Below are 17,827 nucleotides of genomic sequence, written 5' to 3'. Positions count from 1 at the left end.
GCATTCATGGCCACTTGGCAAATGTGACCTGTGAGTCATCTCTCTAGCTCACTTTTTTTTTTAATTAAAAACAAACAAACAAGCAAACCGGGGTGCTCAAGCCTGGTTGCTCAAGCCTGGTTATATGTTTTCTGTTTCCAAAGCTCCCTGACCTGGGAAAGTTCTGGAGACAGGAGGCCCTTCCAGTGACGCCAGAACAACAACAAAACACTAGCCACTTTCTCATCCCATCACCATGGCTGTGGACAGGCTAAGATCTGTGCTGCCTGGGTTCAAAGCCAACCTTCCTAATTTTACTAATATTTACCCAGCTTTTGTGCTTTAGAACTGTCTGCTTCCTGCTCCATCAGCTTCTAGGACAGGACTGCTGCAAGGTGAAGGGCGCTACTTTATGTTTTATTGGGTGAAAAATCTGTAGAAAAAGTATCTGGAGCAGGGCGGTGGTGGCACACGCCTTTAATCCCAGCACTCGGGAGGCAGAGGCAGATGGATCACTGTGAGTTCGAGGCCAGCGTGGTCTACAATGTGAGTCCTGGAGAGTCAAGGCTACACAGAGAATCCCTGTCTCGAAGAAAAAAAAAAGTACCTGGAAGCTAGTGAGGGGCACACTTGGCCACCACCATCCTACCTGTTCTGATTAGAATTGTCAACTTGACACTCCTTTCTGACAGGAGAGCCTCCCCTGAGGAACTGCCTACATCAGCTTGGCCTGTGAGCACAGCTGAGGGAGACGCCTTGATTATAATTAAGGAAGAAGAGTTCAGCCCACGGTGGGCAGCACCATCCCTAGGCCCAGGTGGTCCTGGGCTGTGTGAAAAACTCAGCTAAGTGAGAGCCTGTAACGAGGCATAAATCAAGCCAAGCAAACAATGCTCTTCCACGGTTCCGGAAGAGCATTGCCCTGGCTTCTTTTGACCGGAAGTATGTGAGCCAAATTAACTTTTGCTCAGGTTGCTTTGGGGCAGAATATTGTTGCGCCATCAGGTAAGTCAGAAGGAACACCTCCTTTGCCCTTTCCTAGATGCTCTTGCCTGAGTTCTTCCCTGTCCTCCACTTCTGCTCTATCCTAATCCTTCTGACTCTCCCTTGCTCACCCCACCCCCCCACATACCACACAGCAAGAGGGCTTTGTTCATGTGTTTTATTGTAAAAATGTTAAAATAAATTACATCTGCCTTCACCACCAGAACATGCACACAGTGTGGGCAGGGTGGCCGGAGGACCTTCAGCTTAGGACACCTCACAGGCGTCAGTCAGGCTGTTCCTCCCACCCTGAGGCTGGCGTGGCCTCTACAACCGCTTCGAGAATGGTGGAGGTACGGACACACACCTCTCACTGTCATAATATGTGGAGGGCTCTGGCCCTACATGCCCCTCGGCGGAACCTACGTGGGGCAGGGGGAGGGGCTGAGGCAGGTTATCAGGCGAACTGGGAACTCGTGTCTCCAGCCCTGCACCCAGTGACCTAGAGTGGTGCTCCTCCCTAGCTCAGCATGAGACCCTGGCTGATGTCACCACAGAAGGACAAGCTGAGCAGGGAGGGTGACAGAGCGCCCAACAGACGTCCATTCCACTTGCCAGGAGCTTGTACTTCACAAGCTCTGAAGCCAGTGACAGATTCTGGGTATAAAAACAACAGTTCAGTTTAAAAAAAAAAAAAATTTAATAACAGAAAACCATTTAGGCCAGAGCGGGCTGGTCGGAGGTTGAGCATCAAGGACTTAACACAGCAGCTAGCTCCCAGACCTCACCAGGAACATCTGGCCCAGTAAGATTCACATTTTCTTTTCTCCCCAGCCCAGATGTGCACACACATTGCCCATTGGCACCCGCACACGCTAACACCGTACAGCGGCTGGAGGGGGAGCTCAATTCACAGTTCTACCGGCCAGGAACAATTTAGCTTCACCCCACAGGCCCCACTAAGCGAGGAGTGAGGGGGAGAAGCAGTGAGGGAATCCGCAGGGAGTGTGGGTGCCCTGGCAAGGGCCGAGGGGCCTGCACCTCATTATCTGAGCTCCGTGACAATGCCCAGGGTTTCCATGGTAACCCATCTTTCTCTTGCACTTCCGGGGCATAGAAAACCTTGGGCCTGCTGTTGCTCTACGGAGGGATTCTGAGGTGGGACATACCCCTGGGACACACATCCCCCCTCTCCCACAGCCCCTGCCCTGAGTTTGCAGTAAGGGGCGTGCTGGGTAGTGATGAGTGGGTGGGCAGAAGGGTCCTGCAATGCCCCAAATCCCATCCTATCTGTGCCCTCCCCCCTCCCCCCCTCCTAGAACATTTGGGAACTACATACCAACCCTGGGTCTCCTTCCAATGCCAGACACAAGGGGGGGGCGCTGCCCGTTAATACTGGTGAGCGCAGCTGAAGCTCCTGGCCTCAGAGAACCGTGTGACAGTCAACCACCATGGTGGAGGGCTTTAAGCAGCGGACCCAGGCCCTCCAGAGTGAGTGCTGCGGCCTACATGCCTCCAAGTGAGCAGATAGACTCAGCAGGGCAGGCCTAGGACAGCAGCCTCCCTACTGAGCCACTGAATGGAGGAGGCTTGTCCTGGGCCAGCCAACTGGAGAGAGGACAGAAGGAAAGGCAGGTCCCTGGCTCCCCATCATCTCCAGGGCCCTCTCTCCGGGATCTGGCCATCACAGGACAACCCGGGCGAGGGGAAGCCACTGGAGAGCGGGTGGGGAGCCAGGCCCACCTCACGTGCCTCTGGGGCTGTCTGCCTTGCAGTCATTCAGCAGCTGCTCGTAGGGCACGGACAGCTCCGACTCAGTGCTGGTGAAAGTGGACTCATCGGAGGAAGGGAATTCGCCCGTGCTGCTCGAGGGCGCCTCGGCCATAGGCCCCGGCTGAGGCTGCTCCTTTGAGGTCAGGTTGTCCTCCACGGATGACTTGGAGGTCTCCTCATCCGAGAGGCCGGTTTCTTCATTTTCGAAGGTAATGCTGGCATTCTGGAAGATGAGCGGGTGGTAGTCCAGGGCTTCCCAGGGCTCACCCTCCTCACTGATGCGGTCCAGCTGGTTAATGAACCCTTCCGAGGTTGGGTAGCCATCCTTGGGGGCCTGTGCCCTGGCCTCCTCACCAAGCGGCCTCGACACGTGCCCTTTGTTTCTTAGAGTCTGAGATACCTCCTCCAAGCTGGGCACTTGACTCTTGGAGTAGACCACCAGGGGTGCCAGGGACGCGGGGATGGTGGGCAGCTCGTCCCCTGGAGGTCCCAGCCCCCGTCCAGGTCCTGGGAGCTTCGCCCCACCCCCATTTGTTTTCATTGCCTTCTGCCCAATCTGCTTGATGAGGTCATTGTAGGTCTCCTCCTTTTTGGATAGGAAGCTGAAGATGTTGACGTCCTTGGAGGCCGCACTTCCGGCCATCTGCAGAGCCTTCCGGGAGTGTGGGGAACTCTCAAACGACTCCTTCCGCCGCCGCCGCCTCTTCTTAATGGCTTTGTGCACTTCCACAAACATGCTCACCTTCCAGTTGACGAAGAGGGACAGCCAGGCCAGGCCCAGGTAGATCCAAAGCTCCACAAAGTAGCGGTACAGGGCATGGTAGCTGGCACTGGGGTTCACACCTGTAAAGACAGGAACCCCAGAGGGTCAGCAGGAGCCTACCAAAAGCAATGGCCAAAGCTGTGCTGTCTGATAAAACCCCTATATGCAGGGCACAGTGTCCAAACAGGGGTTTGGGAGCAAACTTTTAATCCCAGCACTTGGGAGGGAGAGGCATGTGGATCTCTGTGAGTTCAAGGCCAGCCTGGTCTGCAAGGGGAGTGTAGGACAGCCAGAGAGGTTACACAGAGAGACGCTGTCTCAGGGAAGAAGGAAAAAAAAAAAAAAAAGAGGTGGGGGGTGGCTATAAGATTGCTCAGGAGGTAAAAGTGCTTGTAAGACAGGACCCGGAGTCCCAACATCAGAATCCACAGAGGGCTGCAAAGATGGTTCAACAGTTAAGTGCACTGATTGCTCCCCCAGAAGATCCAGGTTCGATTCCCAGCATCAACATGGTTACTTACAACCATGTGTAACTCTAGTTTCAAGGGGCTCAGACATTCTTTTTCGGCCTCTGAAGGCACCAGGCATATACATACGGCACACAGATAGACATACAGGCAAAACTTCCATACACTTAAAAAAATTAAAAGAATCCACATAAAAGGCCAGGTATAAAGCCGGGCATGGTACACACACCTGTAATCCCAACCAAGGCTACACAGAGAAACCCTGTCTCGCCAGGTATAATGGAATACAGTTATAATCCAGTGCTAGACAGGGGGCCCCCCGAGCTTAAACACACACACACACACACACACACACACACACACACACACACACACACACACACACACACGCCTAGACTGCCCTCACCTATCTATCTTTCTTCCTGAATGACTATATGGTTCCAGCCTAGCGCACCTCTGAGCCTCAGTCTCTCCGACTGCAAAACATCAGAACCGAGGCCACTTTAAGGGCTGAGAGGAGTTAAAGGGGCTCCCCAGAATGACTGTCAAATAACTGGCTCATAGGTACTCCCGTCATGTCTCCGCTCCGCCCAGCTAGTGAGTGCATCACAGCTCAGTTACAAACGGGCTGGAAACTCGACATTGGGGGTGCTGGCAGCCTCAGCACTGGGGAGGGACTAACTGATTTACTAGGAATGATGCCGGTGGTTGGGTCAAGACGACCCAGGAAGCACTGACCTGGCAAGAGCCACTCTGAACTGTCTTTACCCCCTCCAGGGCGGAGTCTGCCTCCCTGCCTCTGCCCTCTTCTTCAAAGTAGCACTTTGATGATGGATTGACCTGGGTGGCCCCAACGTTCTGCACCCCTCTGTGAGGACAGGCCCCTCACAGAGTCTTGCCTACCCTCACCCCACAGCTCCAGAGGTTCTTTTCCCTTCTAGAAGTAGTTCCTTCAGGGTTGGGTGGCACAGCTCAGTGGGCTAAGGTGTTTGTTGTGAAGCCAGAGGGGCCAAGTTTGACCCCTGGGACACACGCAGTAGAAGGAGAACCAACTCCTGAAAATTGTCCCTGACCTCTACATGGGCTAAGCCACAACATACACATAAGCAAATGTGATTTTAAAAGATACCCTAGACAGGCAGTGGTAGGGAACGCTTTTAATCCCAGCACTCAGGAGGCAGAGGCAGGTGGATCTCTGTGACTTCAAGGCCAGCCTGGACTACAGAGTGAGTCCAGGACAGCCAAGGCCACACAGAGAAACCCTGTCTCAAAATAATCATAGATAAATAAATATATACATAATATGTATTAAAAATAAAACAATACAAAGATGTCCTTTATAACTTTATATTTGCAGCCACCCATCTGCACCTTGCCTTCCAAGATGGGAACTAAGCTTAAGAACCTGGAAAAAGGACCCTCCAGCCCTGATTAGGGTCTCCCCCAGAGCAGGAGCCAGCGCCCCTGACTTAGGAGGTGGCCTGCTCTGAAGGCAGTCCTGCACAGGGCTCCTGATCACAAGCAGAGTCTGAGAATGGCAGCAGTGACGACACAGGCTCACATAGCTGGCTTCTACCCTCGGCCTCCAGGAACTGAGACAGATTCAGTGTGCTGTATTCCATGCGGTGGCTATTGTTACAGACACTAAAGATGGGTAGATGGGTCTGGTGTCTCGCTGGAGCTCCAAAGCATGGCTAACGGTGCCTACCACTGGGCTTCGTAATACCACAGGCTTTCCCCCTCAGCAGCCTCTGGGCCCCTGAGACTAAACAACGATAGGGTTGTGCCTTTTAATTTATGTCCAGACAGCAGGCAGGCTTCAGGAAGCTGGGGTCAGGAGTGTTCACTGAAGCAAGCGTCCTGTTCCCTCCACCCACTCAGCTGCCCCCTCACAGCATTCCACACAAAAAGGGGCAGAGGCATGACCTCCACCTGCCCTCTGGGCAAAGCAGCTGGCGCAGTGACCTCTGGGAGCAGAGGTGGAGGTCAACAGGGAGGGCACAGGCTGCTACTGGCTCAAAAGGGTTTCAAGAAGATTAGGTAGCAGGCGGCTATGCCGGCTACAGGAGCCAGGCACTGAGCATGGGTGGCTGGGACAGGCGCAGGCCTTCACACAAAGGGGACAAAGAACCTCTTCATTGCCTGTGGGGATTAAGCAGAGGAGGACGAGGAGGAGGAGGGAAGGGCTGAGGGGGCAGGGCAGCCGAGAGAAGGCCTCCCTTGTCTGGGAGTCACTCTCACTGTGCGCGTGTGTGTGTGTGTGTGTGTGTGTGTGTGTGTGTGTGTGTGTGTGTGTCTACCTCTGGAAAAAGGCTCAACCCTACATGTATGAGGGTGAATCCAAGTTGAGTTTGGGGGCGGGGTGGCAAGGAAGCAGGAGAGAGATGCAACCAAGAGAAGAGAGGACACCTATCAGGTGCCCCAGCAAAGGCTTGTCTTTATGGTGATGTGGCAGAGGTCAGAGGAAGGGGGCAGGGACTCACCAGCCACAAAGTCCCCAAAGCCAATGGTGGAGATGGTGATGAAGGAGTAGTAGAGGCCCTCGATGTAGTTCCATTCTTCCGTCACCATGAACACAAAAGGTGGGATCACCAGGTGGACCAGCACGCCCCACACGATGAAGATGGCCGTGCATGTGATCTGAGCCTTCCTCTGGCAGGGTTGGTGGGAAAGCAAGTCAGCTGTGGGGAGAGACTCCAGGGTCCCCGCTGGGACAGAGCCCAGAGTGCTGCAGTGGATCCAGCGGGACAGGCGTCCTCCCCTCCCGTGTCACGGTCCCTCCCACCCCTTAACTCCGTTTCTAGGGTTAGGGACGTACCAGGCTCACTCCTCTCCTGGTAAGAAACTGGCCCAGCCTCTTGGCACGTCCCCCGAAAAACTTCCCCAGGGCACTGATCCATGTAAGGCACAGCGGCACTCCGAACAGACCATAGAAGACACAGAAGAGGCGCCCCGCTGGGGTCTTGGGAGCCACGTTGCCATAACCTGAGGGAGGATAGAATGAAGACAGGGACACGTCACAGCAAAGATCATGGAACCACTACCTCCAATCCCCCAACAACGACAACACACACACACACACACACACACACACACACACACACACACACACACCCCAGCTTGAGTAAGATTAACAGATCCTGTTCTAGGATAAGTAGTATTTGCTTTGGTCATGCTCTGACCCTGGTCACTGAACCAATTATTCCTAGAATAGGGGCTCTGTCCCCTCCATTATATTGGGATCTCCCTGTGGGGAGGGACTAGGCCCACCATCATTAGGTGCTCCACTGGTTCCTTGCTACTGCTATGCAAATGAAACAAAGATGCCCCGCCCTTGCTGAGTAGGTAGCCACTCAGAGTGCCCCTCCCTGCCCTTATGCAAATGTTCCTGAGGACGTGTAGTCTATGAATCTGAGCATCAGTGGCTTGGTTGGGCAGAGGGGCAGCAGTAATACAGGCGGGCGAGTCTGGAAAAGTCCACTGCTGCTCCCTGCCTTCCTGTGCTGAACTGCTCACTTTGGAGACTCTTCCTCCTTAGAGGCCAGCTGCACATGCAGTGGTCCTGTGCATTCAGCCCCAGGGCCAACAGTCAGTACCAAGAGTCAAGCAGTAGGTGGGAGTAGCTAGCCTGGACTCCAGGCCAGTGTGAGCAGCCACGATTTGATTACCGTATGCCAGAGGGCATGCACTAGAACTGTTGGCTGAACCTAGCCAAGCCCGATAAGGTGGAACACAGTACCTGCTTTAAGCCACGTACCCACGGAATGCTGGAGCTTTGTGCACTGGGCAGTCTATCTAACCTGTACGGCCCTGGCCATCAGGCTATGCCAGTGCGTCGGCTTCAAGGGTCCATGGAAAGGCTGAGTGAGTGTGATGGCCTGCCTGTCATGCTAGCACACAGTGGCACAGATATGGGATCCCTGGAACAAACTGACTAGCTAGACTAGGTGGCTTTTTGACTTAGCTAGAGACCACACCTCAATATGTAAGGTGGAGAACATGCAAAGAAGACACCCGATGTCAACCTTGGACCTCCATATACATGCATCCACGCACGCGCGCGCGCACACACACACACGCATGTGCCCACACAAATGCAAGCAGAAATAAGAAAAATACAGAGTCTAAATCTGGACCTATGACAGTAGGTGCATAGAGATACGGCCAATCACTCAGGACTTACTAAGTCCTTCCTAATCAAAAGGCGCGTGTGTGTGTGTGTGTGTGTGTGTGTGTGTGTGTGTGTGTGTGTGTGAGAGAGAGAGAGAGAGAGAGAGAGACTTGATGGCCAACACGGCTTCAGTCACCAAAGCTGGATTTCTGTAAGGTTCTGTGGAGTGAGGGATGTGGCCCTGGGTACCCTGAAGATCTAAGGGGGACTTACCAATGGTGGTGATGACCGTGGCTGCGAAAATCATCGCATTCGGCCAGTTCCAGTTGTTGAAAGTCTGGTTCCCTGTGATGGCCACACCCTGATCTGCAGCATCAGACACTACCTAAAAAGAGAACCACAGGGAAGTTCAGGGCAGGTGACAAGAGATGTGGCTCAGTGGTAGAGTCCTCCTGGCCTAGCACTCATACACACTCTAAGCTCCTTTGCTAACGTGGCATTAGCCTGGCATAGTGGCAGGCCAGGCCAGACTGGTCTACAGGGCAACTTCCAGAACAGAGAAACCCTGTCTCCAAAAACAAAACAAAACAAAACATAAAACAAAAAAACAACCCTCACAACCCCCTCCCTCTCCCCCAAAAAAGAGAGCAGGAGAATCAAGATCATCCTTCGAGGCCAGCCTGGGCTACCTGAGACCCTGCCTTAACCACCACCACCAGCTACAACAACGCATCCTTTAACTACCACGGCGCCAAGGTGACGAGCTGTGTCTTTATTAGATAGATGAAACATTTTAGAGAGGACCAGGTGAAGTTGAAAGATCTACTCAGGTCCACACAACTGAACCAGCCTCCTGGTTCGAAAAATCTGACAGAAACGGAAAAACAGAAACCTGTTCCCAAATCACCCACAGAGCTGAGAAAGCTTGTACAACAGGCTGCTGGGAACGGCGCTTTTTCCAAAGAGTCTCCAGGTGGTGCTGGTCCAAGGGACTGAACGCCAAGAGCCTCGGACGAGACCGTTCCACCTCTCTAAGAGGGCGGACGCAATGCCGTTACCTCAGAAGTCCCCTACACTTTACCCTCCACTGCCTGGGAAGGAACTGCCAACCATTTTCACATGGGATGGGTAGTGAGATCAGATCGCTATCCTCTTGAGGCCAGCTAACCATCCTTTCCTGATGCTGAGGATGCTCTTGCGCCTTCATCCTGACAGGCTGCCCTTCCCTGGACCCCTTCTTTTCTCTACCCTGGGCTGAGCAACTGACGGGCAGGGACAGATCAACAGGTGGTGAGTATGCTTCAAGGGGACCAAAATTGTGTTACCAGTCCCCACAGCTTCCAACAGGCTGGAGGCCCCAGGGCAGGCGTCATCTACCCCGGGAAGTACCAAAGCTGGTTCCACATGCCCCTACATCAGCTCTGCCTACCACTCAACTCAACCTACAAATGGCGCTGTCTCAGCTGCCAGAGCCTGTATCCAAGAGTTGTGGCCCCCACCCCCACCCCAGGGGATCTAAATCTGGCATTCAAGTTCTGTCATTTGAGGTCAGCCTCAGGGTGACCTATCAGACTAGAGACCAAGAACCCAGCCAAATTTCCTATAAAGTCCAAGCCACGGACGGCGGGGAGCAGAAAGCGAGGGACGGAAACAAAGGCGAGGTGGGGAAGCCATCATTTCTAAGCCACCCGAGGCATGACTGAGGTTTGGAGGGATGGAGGGAACGCATGGATGGCTCCGAAGGAATGCAGAAGCAGCAGAGGCTGTGTAAATGGATCTGCGTACTCGGTGAAGAATTTTCCATGATGACATGCCTGCCCGGCACCCCATCAGACCACAGGCTGCTTGCTGCCCTACCCCCTACTGCCATTCCCCAAGCTTAGGAGCCATGGAAAGCAGGCTATCTCACACAGACACCCCCTCAGGGCGCTCGGGTCTATTCAACCTATATATAAGAGCATCTTAGATGCTACAGACCAGTAGGACCATCCAACAGGTTCTTTCTTCAATTCTGGGAGATTGAGCCCAGGGCCTCAAACATGCTAGGAAATGGATCTGGTACCAAGCCATACCTCTGCCCCCTATTTAGCTTTTAAAGATCTCTGTCTGCAGTAGGAGAACGAGGAAATTCCCTACAGCCCCAAGTGTTGACATCAAACAGACGGGAGAAAAGCCAGAACCATTTCAGTCTCCACCTGTTATCAGATAGAAATCTTAAACCAGACAGCCTGAAATGAAACCGAGAGAAAGAGTATGCGAGAGAGAATGGAGATGTGGCTCCACTGGAGAGTGCACACCTAGCACGCGTGAGGACCAGGTGGCACACTTGCGCTTGGAAGGTAGAAGCAGAAAGAAGGGTTAGTAGTTTAAGGCCAGCCTGTGGGAGAGGCTGTCTCAAAATCAAGTCAGCAAGGAGCTGGACAGATGGCCCAGAGGCTAACAGCCTGTGTTATATTACTCTTTGAGGATCCCAGATTGGTTCCCAGCCCCAGGCCCAGGTTGCTCACAGCTGCCTGTAATACCAGCCTCAAGGAGACCCTGAACCTGGCCTCCAGGGGCACCTTCGTGCATGGGCACACACTCAAATGCTGAAACGACCAACTAGTAGAATGCCTCTAATTTGGATCTAAAATGACATCAGGTTACTACCTCCGGCCACTCCCATGGAAATCCCAGGGAACAAGAAGGGTGTCAGCAAAGCCGCCTGTGTGCTTTACAAAAAGAAAAAGGGTAAACTCTAAGATAGTCTGTGGTGGAAACCAGGCTGGTCTCAAACTCCCCCTTCAGTCTCCCGAGCGCTGGGCTTGCAGGTGTGCACCACCACACCTGACTCTTGAAACCTTCCACCTGGGGGGGGGGGGGAGACCTGAACATCTGGAATGAGTCGGGTACACTTCCTTCACAGAAGTGCTGCAGAGCCTTGATGCCACGTAGAAGGTCCTCGATGCCAGAGTAAGCAAGGCAGCTGCAGGACGCCTTCAACATACTCTTATGGACAAGGCGGAAATGCCAACTGGAGACCAGTACAGTGTCTGGCTCTATTCAAAGGCAGCTAAACATCCCCTAAACAGAACTCTCAATATCAACTCAGACGGAGGTCATGGTCATGCCCAAGGCGTGGCCTCTACAATGGCTTCTTTCACTTACTCCGTGGTACAGTCTGGTCGGCAAGAACTTACCACTCCCGTGGGCAGAAGATGCAAAACTAAGAGCCAGTGCGGAAAGGGGCGATGGCTACACCACCACAATGAGGGAGCACGGTGGGAATTAATACAAAATGAGTGTCTTTCCAATTTTCAAGTCTTCACACTTTGAAGCTGTAAAGGCCAGTGGAAAGGGCTGGAGAGAAACGGCTCTGTGAGTACAATGCTTGCCGGGACCTGAGTTCAGATTTCCAGCACCCACATGGACGCTGGAGTGGGGCAGTGTGTACCGTATACAACCTGTGCTGGAGGCAGAGCTAGGAGACAGGCGGACCCATGGGGTTTGTTCCAATCTAGCTGAAACAGGCTGGGCCCGCTGACTGACCCTGTCTCAAGCAACGAGGGAGAGAGCCGCAGGGGGATGCACTCAATGTGGACCTCTGGTTTCTACAGGTACAGTCATATTCGCCCTCAACACACACACACACACACACACACACACACACACACACACACACAAAAGTCAGTATAGGACAAAGGGGAGAGACAGTTCTTGGTCTCAGCTGGCTACCGATGAACAAACACAAGGGTAAAAGGTAAACTCCAGGGTGTGTTATCTGTCAGAGCGGGAGACACCAAGTCCATTGTGCTCCAAGGTCAGGCAGGCCACACGTCACAGTCACACACAGTTCCACTCTGTGTCGTGTTAATCAATGAGCTGAAGGCCAAGAAAAGCCATCAGTGGATAACGATCAGATTCTTGTACTGATAAGTGATTAGGTCGGGGTGAGCATCATCCATTAGGAGACTATGTGGGACACACAGAACAGGAGGTCTTACATGGGACCAGCTGTGGTTCCTGGAAGGTTGGGAGCCGATGTCCACAGCGGGCATTGCATGTCAGACAAGATAGGGGATATAGCTGTGAGCAAACAGAATCTGTCTTCTCACGGGTTTGCTCTAATGGCTGACAAAGAGACGATGTTGGCATGAAGTGGATAGCGGGCCAAAGGCGCTAAATGCCATTGGTAGCGCTTACAGGATAGCCATACCCATGATGCCTCACTGCTCCCCTGGAGACATGCTGGCTCAGCAAAAGTGGCCTGTGATTTGGAAATCAGTGAGGAAAAAAAAAAAAAACTAAACAGCCACCTAAAACAAGAGCTGAAAAATCCAGGATGGCACGGAGAATGGCAACGCTGGTGCCCCTGCCCTCACCCCACTGGAGGCGTGTCCTCGGAAGCTAGCAGCCACCTCAGCCTCTCCCTGGGTTATTAGGGGCCACTGCTCACCTGCTTTCCCCGTGACTCGCATGAGTTCTCCTGAGTCATCCATCAAGGACAGATATAAAGATTCATTCCTAAGGGTCCCTAACCCCATTAAACGCCACGACGCCCCCTGCAATGGCGGGGAGGCACCGCACTCTAAAAGCAAGGGCAGCGGACGTGCACATTTGCGCTTGTAGCCTGTGGAGACTTCAAGCTTCTCCCCACTCCACTGCTTTAACAGCCCTGGGGCTCCCCAGTGCCCCTCACTGTTTCTTGTCCTGCCAACCACCCCCCAAATATGTATGGCCGGAATTAGAATCCGCATGGTTCCTGACAAAGCCAGAAAAATGACAGGGGTGGGACACGAGAGTGCTGCGATGGCCAGACACCCCCTTGGCTTGGACTTTGACACATCCAGCGCCTACCTTGCTCTTCCTGGTCCTGCCAGCTATCACTTGGCATGGAGCTGAGGTCTGCATGTGAGCTTGGGGAGGGCGGCCAGCTACTCGCTTCCCTGCTGTGTGGAGAGATGTCTGGTGGAGATGCGTGGCTGGCCACAGTTAGGATCCCACAGGGTGAGGCAGAGGCCTGAACCAGTCTCCCAGAACGGGAGAGTTGACCCGGGACGGAGGCCATCCCTGGGTCAGGAGAGGGCCGTGGAGGAGTCAGGCAAACCATGTTACACAAGGTGTCCTGTTCTTGGGGTTAGGGAAACAGCTTTCACGGGAGGAGGTGGCCCCTGTTCGTTTGCAGTATTCTTTAACTTGGCTCCTAAATGCACAAGAGACAATATTTTCATTCTCCTCCTAAGCCTGGAGGGTGATGGAGAGGGAGCCGAGCCTGCACAATCCAGGCCAGGCTCCTGTTTGGGGACGGAATCGAGTTCCCTGCTTGTCACCTTCATCATAAAGCCCGTGTGATTTATTGAGGTCTTACTACGTGCCAAGGGTTGTGCTCAGCATTTTATGTGCCTTTTAGCTCATTTAATGAGGACAGAATTCTGCTGGGAAGACACTATCATTTTTTCCACGTTGCAAATGAGACTCTGGGGCTGAGACAGCAAGGAAAAAGCCAGAGGTCGCAGTACTAAAAGCTGTAAGGCGAGGACTAGAACCCAGGGCCACCTGGGTCCTAACCACGGTGATCCTGTCCCCTTCCTCCACAGAGGCCACAGGAAGGAGGCCTATGCACCCTTCCACCCTTTCCCACCAGCTGAAAAAACAGTGCCCTAAAGGCTGCCGAGCCAGCCAATCCCACCCAGTCCTCCAGAGAGCCAACATCCATACCCCGACTCTGAACCATCCACACCTGTCACACAGAGTCCGGTAGGACTTTTCTTTGCATGGGGCAGGGGAAACTGTGGCCCAGGCATAGGCCTATCTGGAGATTCCAGCTAACCAGCATGCATTCAGTATCTGGCCTTACCCACAACTCAGCTTCCTGAACACAGACCCCTACAACCTGGGTTGTATCTTACACAGGCCTGCTCCCTGCAAAACTGGAGGCCTACAGTGCTCTAAGAGCCAGAATCCTTACACTCTCACGGGCTGCCTCTGGATTCCTTCTTCAATCCTTTGTACTCACACGGGTCCCTCTGGTCTGGAAAGCCTCCTCACCTGCCCACAGTGCTTGGAGATGGCAGATGTCGGGACCATTATTAGCCTGTTTTAAAGATGAGAAAGGCAGGCCCCGGTCTAAGGTCAGTGGTAGAGCTGGGATGTGAACCCAGAGGGGAAAGGAAGAACACAGATTAGGCTGTTCAGTAGCGTGAAGCCAGGTTTATAACACATTCCCCCAGGCAACCACAGAGGAAATGTTAAATGTCACCGGGAAAAGGTGAGTCCCCTGTAATATAAGCTCCAAGAAAGAAGACACCCATATTCCGGGAGCTCCAAAGAATGGGGTACTGTGGCCTCAGCTCATTTGTCTTCTGATGCCCACACACCCAACCGGCTGCAAGCAGTATTATGAAGTTGTATTTTGTTGTTGTTTTAACAGGGGGACTCACTGTGTGGCCCTGGCTGGCCCGGAACTTGCCATACAGTCCAGGATGGCCTCAAAACTTCTCCAGAGATCCACCTGCCCTTGCCATCTCAGCCCTGGGATTAATGGCATGCACCATAGTGCCTGGCTATAGTTGGGTTTTAAACACTTTTATCTGCAGCAAAGTAGAGGCTTTTGTCCAGCAGAAAAGGGCAGCGGGGTGTAGACCCCAGAAATGGTGGATGTGCAGGATAAGGCTGAATACTGGGTTGGGGAAGACTGATGACCTGCAGCCTAAGGGACGATAAGGATGAGGTGGCGAGGGGGAGGGGGGGTAAGGGGCAGGGCGCACGGGAGGCCACAAGCAGTGGCTGCTGCGCTAGGGGAATACCCATGGGGTGACCTGACTGTCCTTCCTGCAGGAAGGATACCTGTCACCTCAGGAAACAGTGGATATGGCGAGAACAGGAAAAGGAGTATAGAAGTCCATGCAGACTGATGTATTTACTACCAGCTGGCAATGCGGACTGATGTATTTACCACCAGCTGGCACTTCGCTGACTCTTTGGCCTCCCCTCCTTTACAAACACACTTACCCCCTAGACACAGACAGTCCACTGCGGCGATGACAGACCGAGCCATCTCAGATACAGGCTGTCCTCACAGAACCAAGTTGGACCTACCCACCCAGGACTGAGCTTGGACAGGGTCTCCCCAAAGGCCAGCAACAAGACTTGAGTGAAGTACTTGGCTTGCATCTTCTCAACACACGAGGAGCATCCAGGACCCAGTGAGAGCTGGCCGAGCGTGCCTGCTATCGGCATGACAGCTCACTTGCCTTTCTCTGTCTAAATTGGGAGCACAGACACTATAGGCATGTGCGATGCAAGCAAAGGCTGCTGGCCCACAAGGATAGGAGGGAGTGGCAAACCACGCACAGGGCTACGTGCCTAGAATAGAAGGCAGAGCCAGTGAGAAGAGGTGACAACTGTCTACTTCTTTCTTTTCCTACATCATCTCATCATTTGGCATCCTCGGGCCACATGGAGAAAGCACTGTGTCTCCATAGTTAGGTGTCACGGGCAGGAAGAAACTCAAGACACATATAAAGCACCCTACCAACCCGAGAAAGAGGAACCTTATGTTGCCCTGCCTCCAGTTCTGAGCCATCCTCACCAGTTTGTCACCCAACTAAGCAAACAGAGCAGGGTGTTTCGGGGAGTAGGTGCCAACACTGCATTCCTCAGGTGAGGCTGAGGCCAGGAGGGGACAGCTGGCCTCTCCCTTGCTGTCCCAAGCTTCACAATCAACACACGGTGGCCTGCCACTGGCCTCACAGCTGCTGGTTGCCCATGTCCACGTGGGTTTCTAACACGACCCCCTCCAGGTGAGAGGCCAAGGATAGGTGGAGTCCCCATGGGGAATGGAGGGGTTCTCTTTACAACAGTGCACAGCTAGACACTCTGCAGGTAAATAAATATATAGAGTTTGGGCCTACTGAGTATAGCAATCATTTTTTTTTTTTTTAAAGTTACAGACAGGTATAGGTCAAAGGAGAGACATCCCCAAACCACCCTTCATCCTTCAGTCAGGTTAGGAATCAGCCTAGCTAATCAGTGAGCCTGAGGAACCCAGTGAGACCAATCTATCTCAATTATGAGGTGGGCGTCCTTTGAGGAAGAAGATGCCTGAGATTGACCTCTGGCCACCATACACACGCACACACAAGTACATGAGCATACACACACACACACACACACACACACACACACACACACACAGGTCCTTCATCATCTCCAACCCAGCCCAGCTCCGGCCAACTCTATCTCTTGAACCATTTTCTCAAAGCTAATGGGGGTTGGGGAAGAGGTGCTAGGCTTGCTTATATAAGAGGCTTGCTTATACCATCTTAAAGTTTAAAATATCATTTCCTGCAGATATGTATTCACATATTTTTCTTAAAAAATTCCCCCAAAGTTGCTGGACAGTGGTGTTGCACCCCTTTAATCTCAGAGCTCAGGAGGCAGGCAGATCTGTGAGTTCTATGAGTAAATTCCAGGACAGCCAGGGCTACATAGTAAAACCCTGCCCTGAAAGACAAGATTAATGAGTTAATTAACTAATTAATTCGTTATCTCCATGGTGATGTACACCTGTGATCCTAACACTCCAGGGGAGGGAAGTAGAGAATCAAAAGTCCCGGGCCAGCCTGGGCTATCCATCAAGACTCTTTCAAAAACACCCACCAAAATAAGAAAGCAATCTCTCTCAAAGCAAAACAAGAAATCAAAACAGAACAGAAAGCTTTAGCAGCTGCCTCTGTGGCAGGGTGGGAGGGAGTGGGAACTCTGGGGCTCAGGCCTTCTGTCATTCTGCCTGAGCAAGGGGTCACAGTGCAGGCAGATGGAATCCCTGGTATTTTCTTCGCTGCCTTCTCCCCAGCCCAGGGTGATTGGGGTGTCTCAGGGGCAGCCATAGTTCAGAGTAAGGTATAAGCAAGAGTCCAGTGGTACCACCTCCCTCCCTGTGCCAGCTCACAGGAGTCTTGCCTTACCCAGAGAAAGGGACAGATGATGCATGGCTGGGGGGAGGACCACACCACGTTGCCCCTTCATCGGTGGCTGCTGTTACAGCAGTGTGCTTACATGTTACAGCATATCAAGACCTGGAGACTCAGGGGCGGGCGTGGTGGCGCACGCCTTTAATCCCAGCACTTGGGACGTAGAGGCTGGTGGATCGCTGTGAGTTCAAGGCCAGCCTGGTCTACAAAGTGAGTCCAGGACAGCCAAGGCTACACAGAGAGACCTTGTCTCGAAAAACAAACAAACAAAAAAGACTCTCCAGGAACCGCTAGCCTCTCTCTCTGCCTACATCTTTTCTACAAAACAAGACCTGACCATGACCTCCTAAAACACCAGTTCTCAACGGCGCAGACCAGCGCCTTTCCTCATCCTACTCTTTGTCTTCTTTACCATCATCGAAAATTGTGCACTAGCCAGTCGGTGGTGACACACGCCTTTAATCCCAGCACTCAGGAGGCAGAGGCAGGTGGATTGCTGTGAGTTCGAGGCCAGCCTGGTCTACAGAATGAGTTCCAGGACAGCCAAGGCTACACAGAGAAACCTTGTCTCGAAAAACAAAAAGAGGAAAAAGAAAAGAAAAGAAAATTGAGCACTAGCCCAGTTCCCATGTCAGGCCTGGTTTGCCTCTGTCTTCCCCAACCTGCCTCACACTGGAGGGGAGGTCCTTTCCTTTCTACACTCATGTTTTGTCCTTGAAGGAATGTAACCAGTGCTCACTCACCCTGCTGTTCTTTCACCCCACTGAAGAAGCAACCAGCCAGAGCACACCCCACC

The 17,827-nt window shown here is 52.8% G+C and overlaps 1 protein-coding gene across 2 annotated transcripts in view; it reads right to left on the bottom strand.

Annotated features, from left to right (window-relative positions):
• Nucleotides 1-1,127: 1,127 nt before the first annotated feature.
• KCNK5 (potassium two pore domain channel subfamily K member 5) overlaps nucleotides 1,128-17,827 on the bottom strand; it is a 45,451-nt gene continuing 28,751 nt past the window's right edge. For both annotated transcript variants that reach the window (XM_084794318.1, XM_084794317.1), the window contains exons 2-5: nucleotides 8,351-8,462; nucleotides 6,785-6,951; nucleotides 6,450-6,618; nucleotides 1,128-3,579 (exon numbers count right to left, since the gene is read on the bottom strand). In XM_084794318.1, the coding sequence (XP_084650444.1) occupies nucleotides 2,708-3,579; nucleotides 6,450-6,618; nucleotides 6,785-6,951; nucleotides 8,351-8,462 (1,320 nt within the window). In that variant the 3' untranslated portion in view covers nucleotides 1,128-2,707. The remainder of the gene's footprint in view (nucleotides 3,580-6,449; nucleotides 6,619-6,784; nucleotides 6,952-8,350; nucleotides 8,463-17,827) is intronic.

Source organism: Acomys minous (genome assembly GCF_964271855.1).
Source record: "Acomys minous genome assembly, chromosome: 9".
NCBI lineage: Eukaryota > Metazoa > Chordata > Mammalia > Rodentia > Muridae > Acomys > Acomys minous.
The sequence above is the reverse complement of the archived record's forward strand: the minus strand, read 5'-3'. Positions and strand labels throughout refer to the sequence as shown.